Source organism: Mixophyes fleayi, chromosome 1, assembly GCF_038048845.1.
Source record: "Mixophyes fleayi isolate aMixFle1 chromosome 1, aMixFle1.hap1, whole genome shotgun sequence".
Taxonomy (NCBI): Eukaryota; Metazoa; Chordata; class Amphibia; order Anura; family Limnodynastidae; genus Mixophyes; species Mixophyes fleayi.
Window position 1 is genome coordinate 29,275,090 of NC_134402.1, and position 22,376 is coordinate 29,297,465.

The 22,376-nt window shown below is 40.3% G+C and overlaps 1 protein-coding gene across 4 annotated transcripts in view; it reads left to right on the forward strand.

Moving 5' to 3' along the window:
• UVSSA (UV stimulated scaffold protein A) overlaps positions 1-10,013 on the forward strand; it is a 59,933-nt gene extending 49,920 nt beyond the window's left edge. The window contains exons 12-14 of one of the 4 annotated variants that reach the window (XM_075194145.1): positions 462-590; positions 5,214-5,394; positions 9,282-10,013. In XM_075194145.1, the coding sequence (XP_075050246.1) occupies positions 462-590; positions 5,214-5,394; positions 9,282-9,289 (318 nt within the window). In that variant the 3' untranslated portion in view covers positions 9,290-10,013. The other 3 variants (XM_075194146.1, XM_075194143.1, XM_075194144.1) reach the window with 3 other exon arrangements.
• The last annotated feature ends 12,363 nt before the right edge of the window (positions 10,014-22,376 follow it).

The following is a 22,376-nucleotide window of genomic DNA, read 5'->3' on the forward strand; positions in this document are numbered from 1 at the left end:
CATATTATTACGTGAGGTTACATGTTCTCTGGTCTTTTTTAATTTCATTTTGCATGCATTTTTTTCCCAACACTTGTAAAATGCATGTGAATGGGTCTGACACTAGAAAGTAATTAAAGTGTTACCATCCCTTTTGTCGTTTTTGCTTGTGGAAGTATGTTAAACCGCTATTTCTTCCATTTCTGGCATTGTGTAATGCGATCCCAGAAGGGCCAGTTAAAATGTATCTCAAACGCTTTCAACTTCAGCTTTTTCTAGTCTTAAAAATAAACCACAACTAGACCATCAAAGAATATGTAGCCTAATATTGGACAGTGGGGACCAGTGTTAGTGATGTTGCTCGGTTGCAATAAATGAACCAACGATCAGAAGATTGGGCTGTTTCCAACCATAAATTGATTGATATACAGTTATAAAGGGCACAAGGTTTTTTTTAAATATTTTATTATGCTTTTTTCAAGTGTCCTTTCCATGGGAAGATCATCCCGCGTGATGAACTGGGAGTTCCGACCAACCCCCAAGATCGTAGCAGAGAAGCCAGGGAGACGTTTGAGAACGAAGCCAAGGAACAAGGTTTGTTACACGCTTCAGTATATTTTGCCAAAGTGACGACGCCCCTTTTGAGCAGTCCTACATCAGTCTATATGTCCCCAATGTACCCCAAAAAATATTTTCTGTGTGGTATTCGTTTGAAGACAAAACACCCACAACATGTCTTAATGTGGACTTGCCTAGCGGCGTCAAGCTTGGTCAGGTTTTTCAATTTTTTTATTTTTTACGGGTTCACAGATCCGAGTGGCGTGAAACCATTTTGTTTTAATAAAACATAGTGATAAATTGAAGTTTAAGTAGGCCCAGCCTAATGACACCCCATAGCCATTAAACTTTGCCCCTTGCGTCATTAGCATCACTTAATTTGCGGTGAAGTATAAGACGTAATGAGTCTTTAGGTCATTAAGCCGCGCTGACATACCATCAGCACAGTGATCAGCCTGACCTGATTACCCTTCAAGCTGCGCACAGGGCCATCTACAGATTGGGAGGTGGGTGGGTTTTTATTTAAAAACTAGTTTTATGACTCATGCGTCAATCACAGACTGCCTTATTGCGGGCTGTCGGGTTTAATGCTACAGTAGTTTAAAGCACTCATAGGTTTCACTTTTGTTTAGGAATGAATCAAGACTTAAATGTTTTATACACTGTTGAGTTGGTGGTCGGGCAAAGATGTATTACATAGAAAAATATGATGCGCCGCCTAACCAAATATATATATAAATTTTGCTTTAAAATAAAACGTACTTGAAAACTGACGGCAGAAACTGACATGATCCAATAGTCTAATTTGTCATGAAGGCCCCCTCCCATGAATGGTGAGGTGTCTTTGTACAGTTTTGCAGTCCAGTTTTTTTAACAATACACTAGATAAAATAATAAAATGTGTATGTTTGTCTTGTGTAGTAAATTGTAAGGTTCAGTTATTTAATTGCACAGTACGCAAATCCTCTGCTCGCAGCCTCATGTCCCTGTAACCACTAAGGTCGAAAACAGCCTTAAGGTTCCAGAGCTCACCACTAGAGGTCACCAGTGGGGGGTAACCAACCTCACAGGTATCAGTGCTTGGCCCAGCCCTTTTATTGGGCTTAAAGATGATCATTTTGGCTATCAGTAAGGAGTAGGGTGACTCAATTTTTTGCTTACAACTTGATTTACTGGACCACTATTTGCCTCGTGAAAAAACGGCTAATAACATAAACATGTTAAAGTTCATATGCACTAATAGAATTTTAGACATTTCACATTGTATTTTACCTTGTATTTACATATGCTTTGTGTCTAAGTGCAAGCTATTGTTCTCTGTTGTGTTTTTTTTTTTTCTGAAACATGCTCCTTCCTCTAGCCTGAGTCTAGGCCAACAACTGAGAGGAGGGTGGGGGGTGTAAGCGGGGAGAACGGCAGTGATTTGGCCAGTTCCGTATTACAGTTCCTGCTAGGGGAGGAGCACGTGAGTGACATTTTACAGTAGGTGGTAGTGCAGGTTTAATTATAAAACCGCATTATAATTTGCATATTTGGGTTTACTGGTCCTTTTAAGAACCTCGGGAATACATCACTGTTTGACAAGGATTTTTTTTTTTTTTTTAAACATCTGTTTTCTCTTCCTCTAACTTGTAGAATGTTGAGTTTTGAGGGTTCCGAGGGTGGTGTATTTATCTCGCCCCTTCATGAGTGTCTGCGCAGTAACTCGTGTGCTGTGCATCTTTGGATATCCGGAGGGACCCTTACAAACGCGGCCAGTCATGAGCATAATTAGTAGAGAGATCCTTACCGGAAAGTCCCTTTTTAATCGTTTGTATATTGCCAAAATGTTACACTGTGTTGTACAATGCAGGGAGTATACATCTGAGGAGTGCAGCATGAACGCTCATATTGCATGTTTGTGAAACAAGCTGGGGTCCTGAACACGTTTTATTCGGCACTGAAGGAGGTAATAGATGCACAGGTCCCTTCCAGCTGGGAGATGACCCCTGTGGTTTAGAGATGATTGCTCCGACCTGTTAATCTGCAGTCTTCATCGTTTCCAGTGGCTCATGGACTAAAGCAAATTAAGTGGCTATTTCTTGTGCCGCTGGCGAGGAGTGTCTGATTCTACGGCTTTTAGTGACTTGTTAACGGCCAGGTACGGGAACAATCCTGTAGAGGCAGTGCCTTGGCCAGTCACTTGTGAAATAGCATCTCTTCACTAACTACAGTATTGATTCCCACATACCCCCGCAAACTGTGTCATTTTCTTCCCCTGGCCACTAAACTCGGTAACAATACATGAAGAGGTTTTTGGGGCCCCATCAACACTCAAATAAAAAAAAAAAAAAGCTCCTCTTTCCCGGCATTTTATTGATTTTTCTAAAAAGCTTTTAAATTGCCTCTTCATTTGACTCAAACACTCATTTTATCTGTACTGAATGGCGGTTTTCCTTCCTTGTGTTTAAAACAATCGCCTGCTCCACTCCGCTACTAAACTGTGACGCCTTATTATTGCTGCAAGGTAAACTATTTACACCGTGAGCCTTAATCCCTGTTATCTCGTCCTCGGCTCTGAATTGGTCTCGCACCGGTCCAGGAAGCAGAGACGCGAGTTTAACTGGAACTGACACAGTTATGAGGCTGCTTTTAGTTTTCTGGCTGCAGTGATTTCCAGTTCCACTTTTTTAACTTCTCTTCATTAGATGGATATTAAAGTCAAACTATTCATACTAGAAAAAATATAGAAAATATTGTTTTTATTTAAATTATTCTTGTTGAATAAATCAAACGATTATTATTGAATATAACGGGTTAAAGGGGACTGGTTGTGTCAGCAGGGGCAAATGCAGGATTTGTTGTAGGGGGGTTTCCACACCGCGGTACCAGTGGGCGTGACCAGCATGCATGGGGGCGTGGCTATAATTTTAGACCGTGCTTGGCTGCTCTCCAACTCTTCCTATCCCCATAATATACATAGGCAATGCTGCGTGCACTACTGTTAGGTGCACGCAGATCTCACTTTTCAAGCAGAGCTGTGTGAAGCAGGAGCAGGTCCAGCCACCTCAATTATACAGTGCCCCAGGCTTGGAGGCGGGTTTCCAGGCACTAGGAAACCCCCCCCCTCAGTTTGCCTATGTGTCAGGTACAGGGGATGTATATGCTGGATGTAGTTAACATATTTATGGCTACCACCTTCTTTTCTGCTCTCGGCCATATTTTCACTTCTGTCAGGACCTTGCCATGACACACACACACCTCGCTCTAGGCCACTTACCCCAATCTATTGTATTTATTCAGTAAGATTAACAGGAGGGCTCTGGGATGAGATAATGGCATTATGGGAATGAAAAGTCAAACAATGACTCTGCAGAATGGCGAGCTTAACACTAACATAGCAATTAGGTAATGTCCTTTAACAAAAATATTGTTGTGCATCCATCCCTTAATATTTACACTAAATAAACACAAAGATAATAAAGAGACATAGGGTTTAGAGTCCCCAGGGTCTATATCTGATGTAGGGACCATTCTTCTCCAAGTAGCAGACAATGACATGATAGTGCTATAGTTTTCTTCTTTCTCCCTAAACGTGTTGTCACTTCTTACCGTGTATGTGACAACAGGTAGCCGTACTGTGACGTCCTAGCTGTAGGTGCTGTCTATAGTCTATATCGTTCTTGTACGCGGAACGACGGACACTTGGAGTATATTTGTGGTAAAGGGCTAGCGCTGTGCGGAAGCAATCCCTCCCGTTGTTCATCGCTGTGGAGCATGTAACTATGGGATCACTGGCTTTACATTGCTCTGGATATTCAAGTTAGGGGGGAATCCCAAAAACGACATGGTAGAGAAGTTACAAGCAGGGAAAAGTGTGGAGTTAAGGGACGATTGCTCTTGTCTTTACAGCACAGTATGATGACAGAAATAAAACATTTTTTCAATGCTAGTTCTCCAAGTTATCCTCCCATTGTACCCACAGACAGTCGGTGTCTAAATAAACGTTGTGAAAGCTGAAGCTTTGTTACTGTGGTTTCATTCCTGTACGTGGAAATGTACCGTCAGGGACCAACTTTCTCTGTGGATTCTGTCTTCTCATTTGTAGACGGATGTCTCTTATAATGGGGGGGGGAGGAGAGGGTGTCTGTCAGAGAGGGAGTGAACCTCAGTGGTTTCTAGTGAACTGATGGACTGAATGTTGGAATAGCCCACAGAATGGGTTCCTACACTCAATGTACAATATAAACGACTGTCTGCTATAAAGTGTGACTATGTATAGTTTTAGAAGTATTTTTGGTTAAATTCTAAATATCTTCCTTGGCACTTGGAAAAAAAAAAAATCAAAAAATAAATAAATCAAATCTCCCTAATACGTGCCCCCAAACGCCATATCGCAAAATCACATATATATTTTTTTCTGCCTTCCTAGTTCTACTTTGCATGTGCCTCAAATGTCAAGAAGCCGCTAAACCAGGCAACTGTTGGCTTCATAAAGCCAACCTTCCCGGTATTTTTCTTTGTGATTGACAGACCCAGCACTGGTGCAAGAGCTGGGACTGCCAATCATTAGTCAGGAAGTGAGCATTGGTTTTAGTGCAGAACATGTCTATGTGAAATAGGCTGAGTTTGTCTGTAAGTACACATGGCGTTAATGGTCTGTCTTTTTCTGTTTGTAGATTGGAGAGGACCCAGAGCTGATGAGAGAAAATCGAGCTGGCTACGGGGGAAGATCTTGGGTCATCCAAATGTGCGAAAGGGAGCAAGAAAGGGGAAGGGCTAAAAAGAAAAAGTATCCAAACCTGACGGACCTGAAACAAAAAGATAACACTTCTCGCTCCCGCCTGAGAAGAAAGTCTTTAACACGTAAGAAACTGGCTATGATCCACCTCTTACTAATACACTGTTGTGTGTGATCAGATTTGTCATTCCTGCTCCTGAGATTCCAGTAGGGGTCTTATTCAGTTCATCAACATTCTAAGCAACCTGTAGTTCTCCATCTATTGTCAAACTACATATCCCAGCATGCCCCGGGACACGGAACTCCACAGCAGCGGGATAGCCTCCTGTAAATTAGCACGGATGGTGTTGGGGAAGAAACAGTCAGATGGTTCCATGTTTATTATTTTCCATGTCAATGAAACTAAAACTAACAATGTATCCCTGCACGTATCTATTAATACACGTGGTATCCTGTATACTAGTGAAGGGTTCTGCAGAGTAGATTCAGTAACCCCCCCCTCCCTCCCCCTCAACACACTACAGTAATAAAGACAGCATGCTTTAAAGGGCACAGGTCATCTACACCTGGAGGCAGCCATGTTGTATTCCAGGCCTGGGCCAACCTGTGGCTCTCCAGGTATTGTGAAACTACAAGTCCCAGCATACTTTGCTAGTAGACAGCCAGACAGTTTTTTTTTCCCATTTAAAGGTTTCTTTTTGGCTCCTTTTATTACAAGTAGAACAATGTCAGAGTATGATTGCAGATTATGTTGTATGACCTGTGCATTTTGTTATAAGAAGACTGCTGGTAAACCTAAACTGAACCAAATGCAAGTACAGGTTTATATGAGTTGTTCTGTGTTGTTGGCAGTGTGTGTGTGTACTCAGCTGACGCTGTGCATTACAATCACCCAACACAGCCGCTCCTACCCCGGTACGCATCATAGAAACATGTCTGACAGCTGTTATCACAACACAAATTATATGCTCACACGCAACAGGTCTTAATTAACAAGTGGATGGACATCTATAGGAGTGTACGAGACATCAATTAAGAGTGCCCTTTCTCGGGAGAACAAACGAGATTTAATTAGCTCTGGGGAATTGAAGGGAAATCATGCATCCAGCTGTGGAAACTCTTGACGAGTGCTTAACAATTGTTGTAAATAAGATGCTCCGTGACAGGGAATGTCATGATACACATTTTATCCCAGCTCAGTTTCTTCTGAAACTTGTCATCACTTCCCGGGCAGCAAACCGCAGACATTTATATCTGTTCTATGTTCTAGAACTTTACTGGACAATGCTAATTCATGGCGGCGTCTTGTTATCCAATCTGATCTCTTTGGCGTGTGGACTTCTTCATCGATTTTGTCACCGTTCTCCTCTTCCTCACTATTTCTGTTAAATGGGGTGATGGGGCGGCAATTTGATGGAGGATCTATTTTTAAGGACTCGACTCAGTAAGTAATGCAGATGGAATTAATGGAGTCCTTCATTTAGGTCCAGGGGACCCGGACAGGGCTGTCTGCACCCCTCCAGGAGACGTGAAGTAATCCTAGAGACACTGAACTTTTCTTGCTCCTCTTAAAAGGTTGGATGTAAATTAACGTTTCTGACAGCTTGTTAATAGGGAAAGATTCCTTTTGGTTCTCTTCTGCCTCGCCACTTCAGCTGCTGTGATGTCATGGTTCTCTTCTGCCTCAGCTGCTGTGATGTCATGGTTCTCTTCTGCCTCGCCACTTCAGCTGCTGTGATGTCATGGTTCTCTTCTGCCTCAGCTGCTGTGATGTCACGCTTCTCTTCTGCCTCGCCACTTCAGCTGCTGTGATGTCAGGCTTCTCTTCTGCCTCGCCACTTCAGCTGCTGTGATGTCACGCTTCTCTTCTGCCTCGCCACTTCAGCTGCTGTGATGTCACGCTTCTCTTCTGCCTCGCCACTTCAGCTGCTGTGATGTCACGCTTCTCTTCTGCCTCGCCACTTCAGCTGCTGTGATGTCAGGCTTCTCTTCTGCCTCGCCACTTCAGCTGCTGTGATGTCAGGGTTCTCTTCTGCCTCGCCACTTCAGCTGCTGTGATGTCACGGTTCTCTTCTGCCTCAGCTGCTGTGATGTCACGCTTCTCTTCTGCCTCGCCACTTCAGCTGCTGTGATGTCAGGCTTCTCTTCTGCCTCGCCACTTCAGCTGCTGTGATGTCACGCTTCTCTTCTGCCTCGCCACTTCAGCTGCTGTGATGTCACGCTTCTCTTCTGCCTCGCCACTTCAGCTGCTGTGATGTCAGGGTTCTCTTCTGCCTCGCCACTTCAGCTGCTGTGATGTCAGGGTTCTCTTCTGCCTCGCCACTTCAGCTGCTGTGATGTCACGCTTCTCTTCTGCCTCGCCACTTCAGCTGCTGTGATGTCAGGGTTCTCTTCTGCCTCGCCACTTCAGCTGCTGTGATGTCACGCTTCTCTTCTGCCTCGCCACTTCAGCTGCTGTGATGTCAGGGTTCTCTTCTGCCTCGCCACTTCAGATGCTGTGATGTCAGGGTTCTCTTCTGCCTCGCCACTTCAGCTGCTGTGATGTCACGCTTCTCTTCTGCCTCGCCACTTCAGCTGCTGTGATGTCACGCTTCTCTTCTGCCTCGCCCACTTCAGCTGCTGTGATGTCACGCTTCTCTTCTGCCTCGCCACTTCAGCTGCTGTGATGTCACGCTTCTCTTCTGCCTCGCCACTTCAGCTGCTGTGATGTCAGGGTTCTCTTCTGCCTCAGCTGCTGTGAGGTCACGGTTCTCTTCTGCCTCTCCATTTCAGCTGCTGATATGTCACAGTTGGATGTGACAGATAGTGTTTTCCATCCTCTACATGTAAGATAGAGCCCTCTTAGGTGTTACTGACTAACAGGACTGAAATACATAACACTGCCCCTCCACTGCTTTACTACTTTTTCAGCAACTCCACCTCAATTAAAAGCATCTTTTCTTACCATCAACAAAGCCTCAAGTACTTGGATGTATGCACACCTTATAATCTGCTGCCTTCCCTGCTTCTAATCCCTTGTGGTGCCATGGAGAGCTAATGAACCAGGAGCTCGAGCTGGGCTGACGCGTGCCACCCATGTTCATACGTCTGGCAGAGGTTCCAGACATCCGGACCCGCCATTCTTTGCTGCAGGCTTATCATGACGTGTTTAGTGCACGCAAGCAGAATTTCTATTGGTGTTCTTGTACTATGTTTCTACTACTTCCCTGACCTGCAGATACAAAGCCATCATAAAGCACTATAGATTATGTTGGCGCTATATAAAAAATGTTAATGATAATAAGATACTGATCACCACAGTAAATGATATTAGAAATAATACAAACACACTGGCATTTTCTGCAATCGGGACGTATCAACCCGTCTTTAGTCTCCCTTTATATTGCCTGGAATATGCAGACATAAACACTGGGTCACTACCACAATAGCGCAGATACGCTCTAAGAAAACTGCCAGCGGTTTCCCATAACCAGTGCCGTTCCACAACATGTCTCTTTGCTACGATAAGCCTACTGTGTAAATGTACCAACAATATAATCATGGGGCACAAGGAAACCACTTGTAAATTGGTATCTGTCCGAGTGACCAGGCAGTTCCATCCCCACAATCTGGATAGCGAGGGTGGCTCGCCTTCTGTCTAACAAGAGCCCTCCTTTATAAAGATCCTCGGATGTCTGCCATTTATCTTGTAAGGTTGGCGTTAAAGAATAATGACGAAGGTGGAGGTGCGGGACATTAAACCGAGAGTTCAATTTGTTTACTCCTGTTATTAAAACCTTGTTGGATTAAACTATTTGTATTGCAGTACTTAATTTACTTAACACGTCTAATTTGTTCTGCCTCATCTATGCAGCGTTAGGAGGTCCGATCAGTAATTAATGATACCTCCTTCATTATTTTTTCTTCTCTAGCATAGCTATAAACACTCCGACTTGTCTTGAGGAAGGTATAAGCGGAGTCGTGTGTTCTTATTTTGGGCTAACAGACTCTCTCTCTTCCTCTCTCCTGCAGGGGATCAGTGAACACGGGTGATAAACGCAATGAACCAAATGGATCAGAGACGACATGAGAAGTTTGCAAACCAGTTTAATTATGCATTAAATTAAAACGCAGGAGAAAGATAAACCATCCAGCCAGCTTTTACATGGAAGACTTGTTTTAAAGACCTTTAAAGAAAAATTGTTGTAATATACATATATTTTTCCCTAATGATTATGTCTTAACTTATTTGCATAATTTGTTCTACTTCCTGGGTTCCCAACCCTTGAAAACGTTGTACAGATTTGTATGTGTTTTTAAAAAAATAATAAAAAATATATAGTATTGCAATGATATGCAGAGAAAAAAGAAATTAAATAATGACGTTAGACTATAGCGCCCAGTAGGCTTTTGTGGTATTATAGATATTTTAATCATGATTACCCAGATTTCTTTATTTAAAAGAATAGCACCCCCTAACAAAAATGTGTGTTCCCCATCTATTGCTTTTATCCCAATAATGCGATTTTACTTGAAAAGTTTATGTATTTTTAAAATAATTACAATTTGAGAATGTACAAGAATTTTACACTACAGACAAGACTTTTTTGTATATTTTTTTCCACTGTTTTTTTTTTTTTTATTCTTTCAAAACCGTGTGATTGGGCCAAATAACTGAACGTGTGTCATGATAATACAACTTACATTATAAGCCTTTTTCCACATAATCTACCAGTGTGTATTTGTATGTGTAGAGTTTTTTGTGCCTTTATTCCAGCCACACTATGTGCTTTTATATTATGTTTTATTTAGTATTATTATTAGTTTTATTATTTCTGTGCATGTTTTGTAAAGACCAGGAATTAGTGGGAACACAATTACATGATTAAAATAGGAAACAATTGGCTCTTTGGAATTCTTTCCTAGGGCTTCCGCGATTACGCAACCTTCCATTCCTTACAGCTCATTCGCCCAGAGACATCATTTCCCAGACAAAGCTACTTGAATACCTTTTGTTGTGATCTTTTCTTCAAGCTTTTCCAAAGGAAAAATGGTTTGGAACGATCATCTCTCTCTGCCATTATGTTCCCAAGAGGCCAGGTCTCCTCTCCCTGTTATTATAACACATGCTTCGTTCTCCTAATGCTGAACCGTTAATGAAACTTGAATCGGATTTGGGACAGGATTCAGTCCTCTACCAGATGAGGACTCCTGGCAAACTATTAGACAAGGAGTAGCCAAAGAATCCATGTCCACACAAATTAAGGAGAACTCATTAAACGGATATGGTTCCCCTCTATCGGTGGTAAAAGGGGCAACTTATATTGTTTGGCTGGACTTGTCCGAAGATCTCTTCCGAATGTATATCAAAAAGCGTCAAGGCGAGATGCCTACAAACTAATGATCCGCTGAGCTCTTGGACTGGTCTTCTGGGTCTCATTGTCTCGGGCCTAAAAATTCTAATAACCATAATATAGTACAGGTCCTCCAAGTGGACAGAAGTAATAAATAATTTGCACTGTTAATATAAAAAATAAAATCACATTTTTTTTTTTTTAATCTACACATTTACATGCTGGACATATTTGTGTTTGCATTGTCTAAATAAAAAATAAATAAATATATAAAGTAACCGCTAAATAATTGAATACAGAGGTGGAGAGGACTGGGTACTCTGTGCTGGAGATGTGCTTGTTATCATGCAGTGATGTAAAACAGGAGCAGGGGTTAGAAGTGAGTGAGGTCCTAATGGTGGGTGGGATCTAAGTCTTTAGAACATACCGCCAGCCAGCTATAGCAGCCAATAGGTCAGTGTTTGCTAACCTGTGAAACTACAAGTCCCAGCATGCTTTGCCAACATATAGCAAGCAGCTTATTGCTGGAAGGGTATGCTGGGACTTGTAGTTTCACAACACCTGGAGTGTCACAGGTTAGACAACACTGAAATAGGTGGTTCTTATCTACTAAAACAAGGGATGCCTCGAATAAAATGAGTCCTGACTTTTTACGCCAATCAAGTCCTGATTTCTGTGCAATGGTCACATGCCAGATGTAACTATTACCTCTAGGAGTTAAGTAAAAGTCGAAGAGCCACTTAAAATAGTTTTCCATGTACTAAACCTCATGTGCCTATTTTTGTACAGATATGTCAGATTTTATACAAAGCATGAAATTACCACAACAAAATGGCTTTGCCCGTTCTGATTTGAGGTGTACGTCTATATGCAAAAACAAGATCTAAGCACTATATAAGTAATAGGCTTCAAAGGCACATTATACCTATCTGTGTAAAACAAACACATACAACAGTGAGCCGTGGTAGATTCAGTATGAAGGTCCCAGCACTCGTGGTCTAAGACCTAAAAGGTTAAGATGAGCAGTATTTTAAAGAAAAACAAGAATGTTATTTAATGAAGATTGCACATTCCAGATGTGAGTTTAGAAGTAATGTTTTCACTCTATAAACTTTCCTGGATTCTCATGTTTAACTTTTCCTATAACTATGGTCCCAAAGCGCTAACAATAATTGGCTATATGTTCATAATCATCTTTTATTTATATAATGCTACTAATTCCGCAGCGCTGTATAGAGAATACTTGTCACTCACATAAGTCCCTGCTCCCTCGGAGCTTACAGTCTAAATTCCCTAACACACACAGACTAGGGTCAATTCGATAGCAGTCAATGAACCTACTACAATGTTTTTGGAGTGTGGGGGGAAATTCACACAAACACGGGGAGAACATACAAATTCCACACAGATAAGGCCATGGTCGGGAATCGAACTCATGACCCCAGTGCTGTGAGGCAGAAGTGCTAACCACTGAGCCAACGTGCTGCCCATATTCCGTTATACAAAATATTACATTGAATGGCCTTGACGAACTGAGCTCGGTCTCTCCTTTCTGGGAGCCCTACGTCATGCTGGCTGCACACGTGCCATAGAAAGTTCATAATATTTTATTACATTGGACGTGTACCTGTCTCTGAGACACAATGGAGACAGAGATTATGTGGGTTAAACCAATAATCAAGCTAACAAATCACTAAGGGATGACTGCAAAGTTACTTGTTGTGCTTCAGTCTGATTAATATCAACTCCACCTACAAAATGGCTGCCTCCAATGTGTATAAGTGAAGGGTACACTTTAAAGCAAACAAGTTAAAAAAAAAAAAAAAACAACCCTTCCAAACTCCAATTCAATCCATTAGCACTGATAACTTAAAAAATGTGCTAATTAGATTAGGGACATTAAGCGCCTACATTTTCCCAATTGCTTCATACCATTTTCTCCCTCTATCCTTAATTTACATAATTACAAGGTAATGTTTGAGCGGCATAGACCATTGCTTTCATTTATTCATCCAGCCATTAGAGTTTTGCTTATATCAGTAGACTGTAAAATATTTATGTCAACTACAAAATCAATTTATATTTGTCATCTGCTCAGTCGTTTCCTCTGTAAACATCATCTCTGCACAAGCTGAGATGGAGAGAATGAAGCATAAACAGTACAGTACCTACAGTATGGAGCCAACAGGAGCCAGTAGCTACAGTATGGAGCCAACAGGAGCCAGTAGCTACACTACAGAGCCAACAGGAGCCAGTAGCTACACTACAGAGCCAACAGGAGCCAGTAGCTACAGTACGGAGCCAACAGGAACCAGTAGCTACAGTATGGAGCCAACAGGAGCCAGTAGCTACAGTACGGATCCAACAGAAGCCAGTAGCTACACTACAGAGCCAACAGGAGCCAGTAGCTACACTACAGAGCCAACAGGAGCCAGTAGCTACAGTACGGGGCCAACAGGAGCCAGTAGCTACACTACAGGACCAAAATATTTAGAGCTGACACTTAACTTTGTGGGGAACATTCTCCTGCACACAGTGGGGGCTCAATTGCCCTCAACATACACCTAGAACTGTCCAGGGCTTGTCTGCAATGCAACAGATTCCTTAAAAGACAATTCAAATAAAATTGAATATAAAGAATTTCTAAATTGCACAAATTGTTCAAACAGAATGATGGGGGGAAAAATCCTACTAAAGTACAGATGATAATTATGATTTTACAATATTTTCTCCTTTTTATGTCGACAGTACCTCACTAATTCTGTCGCAGTCTACAGTCATGGCCAAAAGTTTTGAGAATGACACAAGTATTGGTTTTCACGAACGTTGCTGCTTTAGTGTTTTTAGACCTATTTGTCAGATGTTGCTGTGTTATACTGAAGTAAAATTACCAGCATTTCATAAGTGTCAAAGGCTTTTATTGACAATTACATTAAGTTTATGCAAAGAGTCAATATTTGCAGTGTTGACCCTTCTTTTTGAAGACCTCTGCAATGCGCCCTGACATGCTGTCAATCAACTTCTGGGCCAGATACTGACTGATGACCGCCCATTCTTGCCTTAACAATGCTTGGAGTTTGTCAGAATTTGTGGGGGTTTTTTGTCCACCCGCCTCTTGATGATTGACTACAAGTTCTCAATGGGATTAAGGTCTGGGGAGTTTCCTGGCCATGGACCCAAAATTTTGATGTTTTGATCCCTGAGCCACTTAGTTATCACTTTTGCCTTATGACAAGGTGCTCCATCATGCTGGAAAAGGCATTGTCCATCACCAAACTGTTCTTGGATGGTTGGGAGAAGTTGCTCTTGGAAGATGTTTTGGTACCATTCTTTATTCATGGCTGTGTTCTTAGGCAAAATTGTGAGTGAGCCCACTCCCTTGGCTGAGAAGCAACCCCACACATGAATGGTCTCAGGATGCTTTGCTGTTGGCATGACACAGGACTGATGGTAGCGCTCACCTTTCCTTCTCCAGACAAGTGGTTTTCCAGATTTCCCAAACAATCTGAAAGGGGATTCATCAGAGAAAATGACTTTACCCCAGTACTCAACAGTCCAATCCATGTACCTTTTGCAGAAAATCAGTCTGTCCCTGATGTTTTCCCTGGAGAGAAGTAACTTCCTTGTGGCCTTCTTGACACCAGGCCATCCTCCAAAAGTCTTTGCCTCACTGTGCGTGCAGATGCACTCACACCTGCCTGCTGCCATTCCTGGGCAAGCTCTGAACTGGTGGTGCCCCGATCCCGCTGCCGAATCAACTTTAGGAGACGGTCCTAGTGCTTGCTGGACGTTCTTTGGCACCCTGATGCCTTCTTCACAACTATTAAATCTCTCTCCTTGAAGTTCCTGATGATCCGATAAATGGTTGATTTAGGTGCAATCTTACTAGAAGCAATATCCTTGCCTGTGAAGCCCTTATGTGCAAAGCAATGATGACTGCACGTGTTTCCTTGCAGGTAACCATGGTTAACAGAGAAAGAACAATGATTTCAAGCAGCACCCTCCTTTTAAATCTTCCAGTTTGTTATTCTAACTCAATCAGCATGACAGAGTGATCTCCAGCCTTGTCCTCGTCAACACTCTCACCTGTGTTAATGAGAGAATCATTGACCTGATGTCAGCTGGTCCTTTTGTGTGAAGGCTGGAATGCAGTGTAAATGTTGTTTTTGGGATAAACTTCATTGTCATGGCAAAAGAGGGACTTTGAAATTAATTGCAATTTATCTGATCACTCTTCATGACATTCTGGAGTATATGCAAATTGCCATTATAAAAACTGAGGCAGCAGACTGTGTAAAAAATAATATTTGTGTCATTCTCAAAACTTTTGGCCATGACTGTACAGGGTATTAGTGGAGGGGTGAAATTAAAACTCAGTACATATATAGCTTGTAACACTGGTTTATAATGCCTGCTGATATTACAGATAGGTGTTTCTTTCTTTGATTATATGTATTGTTTTATCTGAGCTTATGGGTACAGTGTGGCCCTTTTGAAGGATAGAGGGTCACCCCTGCAGTGTATCATTGATATACAGAAAGCAGGTAAAGTTTGAGGAAAACAATGTGAAAACAGAACTTTTTCCCCTTTGAAAGAGCGAAACGGGGAAGCTACGTACTAGTATTAGAGCAAAGTTGCCTATTGCAGTAACCAACAACAGACAGTCAGCTTTTGATTTAAAAATTGCTCACTTACTATGGGTTACATCACTGAGCACGTGTGCACTTATTTTTAGTAAATAGCCTTTATTTGTCCTAATTTTTAAATTGGGAATAATGGAAGGTTGGTTTGTTTTAAAAAATAAACTTGATTGGACAACCCACTCTCTTGTGTAGCTCATGGTTGTCTGCATACATTGATTGGAAGTGGGTTGGCATCATAGTTTTCTAATACAATTATCAATTACGCTGTGCATGCTAAAAAAGTATGTAATGTACCATGGAATGCAATGAAGTCCATACTCGCAACTTATTTAAAGCTGGAGGAGCGAATTCTGAAGAAATAAAGGTCTTAAAAATGTAACTTATTAGGAGACATCCATTCTGCAGGGTTACACTGAACAGCGGATGCGCAATAATGCTTCTCAGGATGGAGATCTCCGATTAAACATTTAACTCTTTCTGCACTCATCTTAGATTAGACATAGCTATAGAGCGTTCCATTTATTCTCCACCTGGCCGATTATTGTAAGGACTCAGGCGGAGTTGTCTAGGATGATGTAAATTCCGGAGGGTTTCCAAACTGAATAAGCTTGAAAAGGTTGTATGGATTTTTATATCAAATATTATTTCAGTATTATAATACCATTGATTAGTATAATATGATATATAGATTAAATAATGATCAGTATAATGTATTGATTAATTGTATTTTTGTAATATTCAGTATAATTACTAATAATCTCCTCATCCTAATTTCATTACCACCAGAGTAATTTAGAGAGCGCACCCTGGCCGGTCGCTAGGTGCGATTTGTCGCTATCCATCACCTGCCTTAAGCTTCAGCAGCAGACGTCAGCAAAGGTTGGAACGATGACACTATGCTCTTCATTTTAGACCGTAACAGCCCCCCTGATTTAAGTGCCCCCCAAAACCTTAATCCAGCTCTGACTCTCGTCCTGTTGCAGCAGGAAACAAAAGTTGTTTTTTTTCAATCAATCTGAGACAGAGATACCCAAAGTTGTGACGGGTGGTTTATAAACCTCAGGATGTAGCAGAAGACACATCAGATAAACTCTTCTCTCCTCAGCGATACCTTCTGCCACAGGACCTATCTGCATCTTATAATGATCAATTAAAGCATGATCCCATATGTATGTGTGTATATAGCTATATATCTATATATATCTATCTATCTATAGAGATATAGATATATATATATATATATATATATATATATATATATATATATATATATATAAAATCTTCCTCAAATAGCAAGTGAAATACCTTCTAAGATATTGGCAAACAAAAGTGGCTGCCAGACACAGTCTTCTACACAGACACAGACTGACTGCTCTCAGCGATGTGATGGTAGACGGTAGACAGGAAGCACATCACATGCAGACATGCCGTGTGACTGTGGTTGCCATGGCAGTCCAGAATCATAAGTTATTAATAGTAGCATGTCCGGATTTGGATCTCTGATCCGTATCACAGCTGCATTTTGGGGCAATTTCCAAGAGGTCAGTACTCTGTGTACTCACTGTGGGTAATGCCAAGATATACAGGGGGCCTCCAACATGGTCTTCTTCTGAATGAGGGATACTTATATCAGACTGAGGACAAGACCAACACTCTGAACCATGGTCCTTATTAGATTTTTGAGAAATCCATAATAGAAAAATTACTTCTACACAATATCAGCTCCATTCCCTGGAACTATGTTATATTATTTCTGTTTCTGGGGGAAATATATATTTATGTGTATCCTATTAGAGTGTTTATGTAGATTGTAATATATTGAACGCTATCTGTGGTGCTGAAAGCTGTCACGTTAATACATTGCGATTCCAGTCCTTATACTTCTGAAAATCGCACAAACTTCCTGATGTTCCTGGATCTGACGCCCTTCATCTCAGTAGAAACAAATCTACAGCATGTTCAGTTATTGCCACTGGACCATTTAATCTGATCATCATAATGTGTATAGAACAAATGTACAACACAAAGTAGAAGAAAATAAAGACAGATCCTGTAGATCAATTGTTCGTCTGGACTCCTAGAGGTGTATTTACTAAACTGCGGGTTTGAAAAAGTGGAGATGTTGCCTATAGCAACCAATCAGATTCTAGTTATCATTTATTTAGTACATTCTACAAAATGACAGCTAGAATCTGATTGGTTGCTATAGGCAACATCTCCACTTTTTCAGTTTAGTAAATATACCCCAGGTCTGTTCTCACAGCCTTTCATATTCCTAAGTGCTGCTAAGAAAGAAAAGAATGCTAAAAGACAGCAAGATGGGTGACAGCATTTTTTTTGTTTTGCTTTGTTTTTGCAAAACCTCCTGTAACCTTCCAGATGTACAAGAAGGATAATACTTGGAAGAAAAAAAAAAAACATGATGAGGAAGAGACGTTGTTATGGTGCAGTTGTCTTCATAGTAGGATCAGTTCATCAGAAGCACTGTGCAAACGTGGGTTTTCTTAGGCATACTGAAGTAGGCAGCTAAAATCCATGTATTTATCCTACAGGTGCTTTTTATTTTACGTTGACATCACATGTGCAGAGTTATTTAAAGAAAGAATAATGGTTCAAATCCCATAGTTACATTCACATGACTATGAATATTTCCTCCAAATGTGATTGGCTGCCTACTGCATAAATAGGGACATCACACCTGGAGATCAGAGGCAGAACTAGTGAGTTGTGAGTCCCCGATGCAGGAAACCGGGGAAGAGGGAACCGGGGGCCCACAGCTCACTAGTTCCCTGTGTAGCGGGCCCCATTATCGCCATGGGCCCCGGTGCACCCCACTTGCTGCACCAATGGTCCTGCAACTGCTGGAGATGCCAAGAGTATTACACGTGAGGAAGGGAGGAGGAGGCTAAACTAAAGGGGAGTAACAACACCTGTTTGTGGGCGTTCCGCATCCTGACTCACGGTAAGCCCCGCCTCCACCGGTGTTAATGGCTTTGATAACAATCCTTTCCTCTGATCAGCTGGTGTAATACCTGGGCCACCTAATGCTACACTAGTCTTTATAGTGTAAGACTCAGGAAAGGTGTTACGACCCCTGGTGTTAAAACCAAATTAAGGGAGTTTATCTAGTGATTTTAAGTTGTCTGCATTACATTTGTTGGTGACAACCATTCAAAATATTTCTGTATCATGTAGAGAGGGTGTTACAATCTGCCCGTGCAGGGGAATGGGTTAAGGGAAACAAATCTCAAACTTTTTATATTTTATTTTCACCAGGTTTTCTTCTTTTTTTCTGTCTTACACAATGAGGATCAATTGTGTGCACGGAGTTAACTCACTAATAATAGTAGTATCATGCTCACTGTCACAACAGCTAACATTATACAATTCTTTCAATTTACTTAGTGTACAGTACCTTAGCTGGGGTGCATGAGGGATCCTGGACCATCTCCTCTGCGTTTAGGCTCCTACTGTGAGCAGCCAATCCTCAATTTATCCATCAGATCAGGATGTACTGAGATCAGCACTTCTAACAGTTGCTAAGGGGTTAGTTGATATAGTCCCGGCTACTGCACTCCTGTAAAACAACAAGGGGTAAATGTATCAATCTGAGAGTTTTCCGGCGAGTTTGAAAAGTGGAGATGTTGCCTATAGCAACCAATCAGATTCTAGCTATCATTTTGTAGAATGTACTAAATAAATGACAGCTAGAATCCGATTGGTTTTTCAAAACCAACGGAAGACTCTCAGCTTGATACATTTACCCCCAGGAGTCTGTGCACTGGGGGAAATGAGGGATGATGGAAGTGCAGACTGTAATTTGGGTGTCATTTCGCTGGAGAAAACTTTGTGCCTATAAATATCCCTCTTTACCTTCCACTTTGTGCTCAATCTTCCTAGTGACCGATAATCATCTTTCATTTATTTAATAATAATAACTTAAAATAGACAGCGCTTGTAGGATAAATCCAGAGCACATTGATATCATAAATCTTTTGAAATAACTCCCAGGTGACAAGAAGAAGCTGCAGAGAGTCAAAGTGGATAAAAAGTGGGATAAGTAATGAGGGAAGATAGACAATTTACAGCACCTCCCAGCGTTTGAAATACCCAAAAAAGCAAAACTAAAAATGTTTTATTATAATATGTTTTCTCCCAATTATAGACAGGCCTTGCAAATCCGTACAGTGGATATTGGATTACATTAGCTGCAAATACCACTGGCTAATGGTGTTATTGTACACTTGGCAGTCAAAAATACACTTTTGGTAGCTAATGAAGGGGTTGTCTACAAATATATACTGATCATAATTAACAAAAGGGACAATACGAGAGGACAGAGACACAGTTGGATGAAAAGGCTGCTCTAACGTGGTGCTATAGGGGCAGCGAACTGCTGCAAGAACAAAAGTATATTTATTGCGCCATCTGGCGGACACTGTCGGTACTATCATTGTGTGTGCTGGTGTTTCCTGCTATCCGTCCCATCTCCCCACTGCCATTTACATTGCCAGGCATCAATGTCTGCGGAAAGATGTAATTTCCCTGTCAGAAATTATAACTTGCTCACGCTTCAAGTGTCAGCAGCCGCAGTAAAGGTTGTCAAAAATGCTCACTCAAGGAAGCCAACAAGAGGAAGGAGCTAATGGGATTAGAGAGATATCATTTAATACTGTCACACAGCGGCTGCAGGATGCTGAAGTGCCTGGTAAACTGCTGGGTGTGTAGTCAGCTGAGCGCTACATCCATCCACTCAGAGCTTATTTGTGGCAGGCACAACACCACAGTATATCGGGCTACATCTGTTAGTCATATCTTCTGTGGTGACCACTGAGCCACTAAATATAGTAACCATTGTAATTGTTATGTGACCTCTATCTCATATCTATCTATCTATCTATCTATCTATATATCTCATATCTATCTATCTCATATCTATCTATCTCTCTATCTCATATCTATCTATCTCATATCTATCTATCTATCTATCTATCTATCTATCTCATATCTATCTATCTATCTATCTATCTATCTATCTATCTATCTATCTCACATCTATCTATCTATCTCATATCTATCTATCTATCTATCTCGCTATCTTATATCTATCTATCTCATATTTATATATGTCATATCTATCTATCTATCTATCTATCATCTCATATTTATCTATCAATCTATCTATCTATCTATCTATCTATCTATCTCATATTTATCTATCTCATATCTATTTATCTATCTATCTCATATTTATATATGTCATATATATCTATCTATATATTTCATATTTATCTATCTAGCTAGCAAGCTATCTTATATCTATCTTATATCTAATAGCTATCTATCAATCTATTGTATATCTATCTTATCTCTATCTACCTACCTAACTCATATCTATCTATCTATCTATCTATCTATCTATCTATCTATCTATCTATCTCATATCTATCTATCTATCTATCTATCTATCTATCTATCTAATATCTATCCATCCATCTATCTATCTATCTCATATCTATCTGTCTCATATCTATCTATATATCTAATATCTATCCATCCATTTATCTATCTATCTATCTCATATCTATATATCCATCTATCTAATATCTATCTATCTCATATCAATCTATCTATCTATCTATCTGTCATACACGTGTGCAATTTAAAGAAGTAGCACAATTTCTGAGCATCTATTCCAAATATAACCTAGAATACATTTAAACAAGGGTCACATTATAATATTATCCCTTTCTGTACCGTATTGATGATGTGTGTGTGTTCCTTTGGGTGTGTGGCTGATATTTCTAGGGGCAGTATGTCTTACTACATAGGTCGTTCCCTAAATCTTTGTACAATCTAAATATCCAGCTTATTTGGTGGGTATCATTCAGGTGAGTGTGAGTGTCCTGGAATGTGAACGCCAAATATCTATCCACTGAGCAATGTATGTGGGAATCAGAGTATTGTATCCGTGTTAATGTAGAAAAATAAAAAGAAAGAATTCGCTATTACATAATAATTGTGTTCGTTCATTCTCTGCATAACAAATATGGGGTTGGATTAAATAAAATTGCAGAACATTTTGAATGATTTCTATTTTATTTGTCTAAGAGGAATGTAACCATATTACTGCAACTGAATAATCTCACAAGCCGGATTTATTTTACATCATGATATTTGAAAATATGAATTTTGGAGGTATGTATTATAGATTAGATGGTATATACAGTGATCGCCTTCATATATGTATTTTATTTTCAGGATCATATTTTACAGTTTCGTTCCCATAAACTAAATAATAAAAAAAACAACCAAAGAAACAAATCTAAAATTAATTTAAAAAAAAAACACCCAAAGAGAAAATATTTTTCAGTTACTATTTATTGTCCAAGGTTTAAAGTTCTCAGCAAAGTGCTTGAAATTGTTTCTATAATAACGCCCAATTGTCATACATTAAATATAAAATTAAACATCATCATCATCATCATTATACTTATATACACAAATAAGCAAATACAAGAAAATAAAATAATCGCAATCGGATTGGTTAATTGGATGTTAACCCGTTCCCTGCCAGGGAGTTTGCAGAACTCAGTGACAGTAATCTTCTCTTCTTAGATAATTGGATAAATAATACATACTGTATATCGTGATATCACGAAAGGAAAATCCATTGTTTGTTTCAACAATGCAGTTTCTAAACTCCTATATTAGCCCTGAGAGGAAAATGGACACACAATAAAAATGTGATTTTTTTTTTTTTTTTATCCATCATTCGTTTTTAATTTTTATTTTTTCTTATGAAAAAATGTCCCCCAATTCGTAAACCAAATATTATTTACACCCCGAATATTCAGAAGTCTGTGGTTGCAGTAGTCCATTTTCAGGAATAGGAAGTTTGTGAGCAATGCAATGCTAATGGCCGTCTGTCTTTCAATACAGAAATAAGTCATATAATAACATTATTATAAAACAATGGTCATTTCAATGTTTTTTTTCCCCTTGACCGTGGCTGCCAAGTACTGCAAATGTCATTAGTAATGGTGCATTGGAGACTGGACGATTGCTCTCTCGGGGTTGTAGGCAGAAAAAAACACAAATTCTATTAGAAAAATAAATAATCAACTCAGACTTCACTGTAGC